Source organism: Manduca sexta, chromosome 17 (assembly GCF_014839805.1).
Source record: "Manduca sexta isolate Smith_Timp_Sample1 chromosome 17, JHU_Msex_v1.0, whole genome shotgun sequence".
NCBI lineage: Eukaryota > Metazoa > Arthropoda > Insecta > Lepidoptera > Sphingidae > Manduca > Manduca sexta.
In genome coordinates, this window is record NC_051131.1 from 13,600,817 (window position 1) to 13,608,861 (window position 8,045).

The following is an 8,045-nucleotide window of genomic DNA, read 5'->3' on the forward strand; positions in this document are numbered from 1 at the left end:
CTTGCTTTTGAACCCTTAAGTTTGGGGATACATCAGAAAATTCTTAAAATTATGTCGTTAACTATGATGTCCTTAACATATACAAATTTTTAAAAAAGCAAAAATAAAAACTTTCTACCAAAAAGTTATTGCACACTATGTTTTAAAGTAATTGAAACAGGAATTTAAATAAAAACTTTTATCTTTTTTATAACCTAATTTATTTATTTAGCTTCTGATTTATACACATACAAACACAACATTAATTCCTCCTCCTGCGGACCCTGGATATTCTCCAAGCATTGGGTTCCTCGTACTTATTGTACAGCGGTTCCAAGCGCTGGTTCTTCTTGAATTTAGATAATTTCGTCGGGTCCGAGAACTTGAAGAAGGCTGGGGCGAACTCTACCAACCATTTCGGGTCTATTGTGGTCACTTCGCGCATGTACTCTTTTGTAGTTTGGACAAGCTCGTGATAGATTACCCTGTGAATGAATGATAAATTAATTTATTAGTAAGTATGCTTAAATCTAAAGATTATTTACACTATATGAAATGTAGTGATTTAATTTAGAATCGACTTTGGAATCTTGTTTTAGTTCTTATTAAAATTATAAATACAGTTTGTGAAAATGTATGGATAATCGTTAGAAGTAAACATGGCAACATCTAAACGGATTTGGATGAAATTTAGCATATGGATAGACCATGTTCTGGATAAATATATGGGCTAATTTTCTCCCATAGGAAATAATAGAATTTTTAATCTTATTTTTAAATAAATTTTAGGAACTTTGTAGCAAGAAAGCAACACCTGCTATTCATATAAATATCAACAAATTTTATCCCCAAAATTTACTTAAGTAAGCGAATATTATCGATACTTTTAACATTGATGTATCTATTGAATATAGATATAATTATTACGAATGTGTCAATATATACAAAAGCATGTTCTAAATTTACTACATACCATTCCGGTTGTCGATTGAACAATGCACTTGAAGGATGGATGTATACCACTTGGCTGTCTACTAGTGTTCTGTAGCCTTCTTGAGGGTCTTTCTTTGCGGCATTTCTGAAGAAACCTGAGCATATTGTCTTCTGAATCCTCACTGTATTTTTACCGGCAGATACAACGTCCAATTTATGTCTGAAACGAAAAGATATTTTTTATAACGTATTTTTAAAACATAAAAATATGTGATCAGTGGCCATTTCATCTAAGAGAAGTGATAATAACATAAAATTCAGTCAGATGTGTTAAAAAATGGTACTAACAGCTACATTTACAAATATACAATGCTTCTATATTTTTTGGACTGCCCTATTTTAATTCTATGTTAACCATTAATAAGCACATGAATTAAACACTGGCCACATTATAAAGTATAGAAGAATAAACAAACCTGTCCATAATCCCGAGCAACTGTTTCCTGACATCTTGAGCTCTCTTCAGGGTCCTGATCTGCACAAAGTTTTCGTAGCACCAAGCATTTGAGAACTTATTGTTCTTCCAGCTGTTGTACACAGCTAGCAGCGTTAGATGGTCACCTTCGGGCTGGTTGAACTTGGCTTTCTTCTGGTCAGCTAGTGCTTGCTTGTCTTTGGGTCGGTAAAACACGTTCTGGACGCTGAGCATAGACACGATGGTCAAGATCTCGTCTGAGCACTGTAGTGCTACAGACATAATGAGGATCTTTGAGAGATTCGGCTCTAGAGGGAATTCAGCCATCTGAAATAAATAATTTTAAATCATTTTTCGAAAGTGTTAATAAGAACCACCATGTAGATTAGGGGCATTTGGTAAAATCTATCACACTATTCCCTGTCTGCCATACAAGATAACTAATACATGCCATGGGAGGTTCTCAAGAGGTCCAACAAAAGTTGCAGTGCCCTTAGTTCCTTGATTCCCCTTGAAAGGCGTCAGCATGCTTAATTGGCCTCATGCTGCTGTTGACGCTGAGGGTGTCTCACTTCTGTGGTCTTGCTTTGTTATAGATCTTTGGTGGTTGTTGCACTTTTGACACTCTCATCAACAGTAAGTAATGCACAATAATTTCTTACGAGACAAAAATACCAGACCGCCTCAGTGGCGTAGTTGTATTGCATGTCCAGTACAATAGCGCTCTGAGGTCTTGGGTTCGAATCCCGGGTCGGGCAAAGTGATATTTGGATTTTTCTGCTCAGTATCAGCCCGGAGTCTGGAATTTGCGCCCGATATGGCGATAGGCTCGCCCCCTATCACATCATGGGACGGAACATACTTGGCGAAAAGTGGGTGCCCTAGTTGCGCCTCTGCATACCCCTTCGGGGATAAAATGCGTGATGTTGTGTATGTATGTATGTAAAAATACCACCCTGCTAAAGTCTGATAGAAGATTCAGGAAATTGATGATGATGGTATAACTAACCCTTCGTCCGAGCCTGGTGAGCAGCCCCTCGGAGTCGAGCGCGGAGAGTGAGTGCAGCTGCTCCAGCGCCATGATCAGCGACTCCACCGGTGGCGCGTCCATGAAGTCAAAGTGCAGCAGGTCATTGATGCCCATTGTTTTCAGTTGCAATACCTGCAAAATAAACCCAGATCTAAATCCTTTCATACTTGAATAGGAATCAATACTTCCAATAGTCAGATAGATACTTCTACAGTCGATTTCTATAAATTAAACAATCTTAACCGTTATTGTCGAATACCCAGCCAAAATAGACCAATCAGAATGAAGTTTGTTTGACATGCTTACAGATGACTTATTTTGATTCGTTTATTTATACTGTTAACTCATAGCAGTTGGGATAGTTTATTGGAATAGACTGCTACTACCACACTGTATTCAGTCACGATAAAACATAGGTTATGCTAATGCATATTTATTTCTTGAAAACCCTTGACTTTTGTACATCCACTACCGTCAATCATACTCACGGTGGTGGCAAGGTTGGTACGTTGTATCTCCGGCACTGGTGTGGGCAGCATCTCGTCACGGTAGGCACGCTCCGTGTACAACCGGTAGCACTTGCCGGGACCCGTACGGCCAGCCCGACCTGCTCGCTGCTTGGCCGCAGCCTGGAAACGAAGTGAAATTTTAGACTTTATATTTACCATAAAAGAGATGAATATTAATCGTATTCTTATGGATTTTAGAAAATACCTGCGAAATAGGTGTGACGACCAACGAGTCCATACCAGTCTTCGAGTTATAAACTTTCTGTTTCACAAACCCTGGATCCACTACATAATATATACCGTCTATTGTTAAGGAAGTCTCTGCTATATTGGTGGCTATGACCACTTTCCTGGAACCTGGTGGGGCAGGCTCGAAAATCCTTGTCTGCATTTCAGATGGAAGGGCTGAATACACGGGCAGGATGATCAGCTCTGGCACATCAGGGCCCAGGGACTTCATCCGCTCGTAGAGGATCTCACAGGCAGTGTCAATTTCTTCCTGTCCAGTCAAGAACAGGAGAATGTCTCCAGGGGGCTCTCTCAAATGTATCTGCATTACAGTAATCAAAGAAGCATCTAGATAGTCAGTTTCCGGTTCCTTAGTATACAGGACTTCTACAGGGAAGGTTCTGCCAGGTATCGTGAAAATTGGTGCTTCGAAGAAGTATTGTGAGAACTTGACGGCATCCAGGGTGGCTGAGGTGACGATGAGTTTGAGCTCTGGCCGCTTCTGGACAGCTTGCTTGAGTAGACCGAAAAGTACGTCAGTGTGGATGGTACGCTCGTGAGCCTCGTCCAACATTATGACGGAGTAGCTGTTAAGGTCTAGGTCCATGAGACACTCTCTGAGTAACATACCGTCTGTCATGTACCTGCGGACAATTGGGGAATAATGGTTAATAAAAGTGTAGTTATGGAAACTTAGTCCTTAAGTCCTCGCTATTATAGCACATCTTACATAAGTAAACCGGCCATTTGCTATATTTAACAAACCTACCATATAAAAGAACTGTATGTAACGCAAGTCGTTGATCTTCTAAACATCCTTATTAAACACCATAATGCGTCATATTGTTGTAGTATGTACGGAATAAGCTAATACCACATTAAAAAATGAGCAACATAATACACCTTCCTTAATTCCCTCATATAAACTAAATTCTACATACTTGATAACGGTATCTGGGCTGGTGCAGTCCTCGAAACGGATGGTGTATCCGACCTCCTGCCCCAGCCTGCAGCCGAACTCCTCGGCGACGCGTTTAGCGACCGACATGGCAGCGACACGACGCGGCTGCGTACACGCGATCTTACCGCGCGCTGTAAGCCCACACTCCGCTAGGTATTGGGTTATTTGGGTGGTTTTTCCAGAACCTGTCTCACCGATGACGATCAGGATCTGATTGTCTGCTACAGCCTGTGGACGATTGGAGGTTTTAAAATATTTGCCAGTAGAATGGATTCAAATGAAAGAAACAATAGTCCAGCGATAGCCAGATATCATTAAATGTCGAGTATACAAAATCGACTCTAAAAATTTCGGAGATTCACAAAAAAGGTAAAAATATATAACAGTATACAGAAAGCATTGTTTACAATTTGTTGTGTAATTAGATTAAAACATTCATATTATAAACTTAGAATCACTTTCTAAACTTTTTGCAACACCCTGTAGATAAAAATAGGAAAATATTTAATAATTTCACTGATAGCATTGTTTGTTAAATATAAGATTTAAAACATAGCAAGAAAACAAAAAACACAGATGACAAAAGCTTACTCAAAAATTATCTAAGAACAGTTAATGAAATTTACCTTAGTCAATTCATCTCTCAACTTGTAGATAGGCAGTGACTGTCTCTGCTCCAAGAGCGACAGGTTCGTCTTCTTGCCGAAGGACGACTTTTTGCCGCCGATAACGTGCTTCTTCCACTCGGGCAAGTCCTGTGGAGTGATGCCGGTGCCTCTCATGTTGGCTGCGAGGGTCCTACCATCGCTCTCTGGCAGGGGATCTATCCAGTTCTTGTTTAGACCTGGTAAGAGACCAGACGATTTTTTAGATATTGCAATATACAAATAAGAATGAAAAGAATTGAAAAGACTATCCAATGCCCAATTCCATACATTCTTATGGAATGAAATGAAATTTATCCGAAAAGACTATCCAATATCCATTTCCATAAATTCGTAACTAAAGATATAACTGGCTTGTTGAATATAAGTGCCAAAAGATTCATGAATTCTTTCAACAAAAACTTCATTAAGGTTTTTTTGGTGGCCACATTTGCTGTGATCAGCTATCATCAGATGAATAATTTGTTAGTTAATGGGTATATCCATATCTTCTTAAATTTTAGTGGCTTTGAAAAGCTTTTAGGGCATAAATGAATTGAAGTAAATACCTGTCGGCAGACTCTCCATCTCCTGCTCTCTTTGTATCATCTTCTGTTCTCTTCTTTCCTTCGCCAACGCGGACTGCATCATAGCCGCCTGAGCGAGTGATCCGTCTGGGTTCTTCACGATTCTCACAGGTGACAGGTCGTGGAGTGCCCGCCCGTGGCCCTGTAGGAACGGCGGCTCCTCTTCTACCAGCTCTATTTCAATGTCAGCCTCTCCATCCTCGTCTTTCGGGAGGAGTCCGGTCTCGTCGTCGAAGTCTGGCAGCTCGCTCTTGTCTATGACACCTGATGATATCATCTAAAAAAAGTTTATATTATAAGTTTGTGACTGAAATTCATACATAAAAAAAAAAACAAGTCAGATAAAAACAATTTAATAAATCTACAGTTACTGTTTTTATTATTATAATCCTTTTCACATATAAAAATTATTATACAAAAGTATTTTTATACCTGCTTGATCTCCCATCTTTCAGGACTTGAGATCCTTGTAACTCTCTTCCTGCTAGAGTCTTCATCAGGATCGAGACCGCCTTGCAGTCCAGCCAACACCGTAGCGGCTGGTGGAGGACGGTCTGGGTTACGACCTTCACGTTCAGCCTACAAGAATTCGCTTTTACAAAATCGATACCCAAAAAAATTTTTCACACTATAGCACATCTCTGATGCCAATAAATTAAGATGTGATGAAAATATGCTTTTAAAACAATTATTTGTGCTTACCTCCAAATGTGCATGTGATGTTGGATTCAGATCTTTTCCGGTTTCCTGACACACATCCTTCATTGTAAGTGATACCTTTTGCCCTGTTACAGACAAAACTTTGATCTAAAATAATAAAAAAAGAAAACAATTTTATTCATCTTTGAATTAGCTCCATAATTAAACATATAATATTGTGATGTAAAGATGCTGTACTGAATAGAATAGGAATAACCAAGTCAATGATTAAAAATTATAGAGGTTAAGGCACAAAATATGTATTCATAAAATAATATTTAAAAAAATCTTATACTCTTACCTTTACTTTATCCCCTCTGTTTACCACATCAGACACATTAGTGACCCTGCCCTCAGATCTGAGTTGTGAGATGTGGACAAGACCCTCCCATCTCTTTTTTACCCCTTCAATTTGAACAAAGCAACCAAACGGTACAATGTTTGCTACACGGCCATTGTATATCTGTAAAAGACATCATAAATTTGAATGTGTATATGAGGAATCTGCTTATTTGAGCAACTTTTGTTCCAGATTTAACCTGTGTAAATATAATAATATTGAAGGATGGTGTACTGTTTACATAATTATCGGCCAATGTTTCACTTATTATCATTTGAAGTTTAGTCATAAAAGACAATAATAGTGTTATTAGTGCAATGGCAACACAAGCTGAATTACTAATAAGGCCTTGAACTTACAAAGTATTGAAATACAAACTTACTTTTCCTGGCTCAGGATCATCACTCATCTCAATTTCAGGACTTTTCTTCCTCATCTTTTTGCTGAAATCACCATATCTATCCTCCCTTTCACGGGAGTGTGATCGTTTACCTCTAGACCTAGATCTTCTGCCTCTTGATCTGGACCTCCTGTGTCTGTCTCTTGACCTGGATCTGTGGCGATGGCGACTTCTTGATCTTCTTCTTCTTTCTTTATCCCTATCATTATCTCTATCTCTACCTTTATCCCTGTCCCTATCTCTTCCTCTATCTCTATCCCTACTACCTCTGCGATCTCTACTAGGACTCTGTCTATCTCTACTCCTACTACGCCTATCCCTACTTCTACTCCTCTTTTTTCTATCTCTAGAATCATCTCTCCTCCGATGTCTAGTGTCTTTATGGTCCCTACTCCTGCTCCGTTCACGCTTCTTAATCTCTTTCGGCGACTCTTTCTTCACACCAGCATTTGAAGGCGCAAGAGCCTCCAATTCAGCCATAGCTTGATCAACTACATTATCACCTGCTGCAGGTTTAGTTAGTTCTTCCTTGAAAATGTCTTTGGATGTGATCCTTTTCTTCGTATCTTCCTCGTCTTCACTACTATCGTCTGTTGACAGTTTACGGGGCTTCTCATTTGGTATAGCAAGCCCTGGAAATTTGTTAGCTAAAGGATTTTTATTTTCTTTTTCTGGTACATTTTCTGTTGTATTACCAACAGGTTTCATGTGCTGTATGATACGCAGCAAATTAGTCATGAAGGAGTCCGAGAATTCAGCTCCATTTTCGAGCAAAGCCTTTTTGAAGTCTTCAAAAGTTGGATTCTTGTCAGCGAGATCTATGATAAATTCGGCTGCAAAAAAAAAAGGGCTTTAGGTCAGTTGTAGTAGATTTTGTATAAATTATCATATATAAATATAAGTTAATAAATATAACTTTAAATAGTTTTTCAAATAAACAAGAAATGATGTCGTGATGATGTTACGCTGAACTTACCTAAATCTTTATCGTTTAGCCCCAAATTGGTTGTCCAACTCGGTACATACTTTGGAAACAAGCGATAAATGTTCTAATTTCGCTACTTCATCCATTTTAAAGATAATATTTATTAAATAATAACAAAAGATGTACTACACACAACACGCATTTCTATTGATTTGTCTCTGATCGATGCTGTCATGTGTCAACTGTCAAATTGTCATAAATTACCATTGTAAATTATCGAACTATAATCATTTTTCTTGGTTACGTTTAATCATAATCGATTTATATAAGGATAT

At 38.6% G+C, this 8,045-nt stretch overlaps 1 protein-coding gene across 1 annotated transcript; it reads right to left on the reverse strand.

The window, feature by feature from the left end:
* Positions 1-181: 181 nt before the first annotated feature.
* LOC115442599 (ATP-dependent RNA helicase DHX8) lies at positions 182-7,949 on the reverse strand. The gene is given in 15 exon segments (XM_030167676.2): positions 182-464; positions 953-1,132; positions 1,389-1,714; positions 2,397-2,549; positions 2,906-3,046; positions 3,132-3,798; positions 4,096-4,343; positions 4,742-4,959; positions 5,329-5,623; positions 5,779-5,925; positions 6,049-6,153; positions 6,347-6,508; positions 6,768-7,618; positions 7,762-7,789; positions 7,791-7,949. Coding segments are annotated over 15 exon segments (3,810 nt in total). The 5' UTR covers positions 7,857-7,949; the 3' UTR covers positions 182-241.
* Between the last annotated feature and the right edge of the window lie 96 nt (positions 7,950-8,045).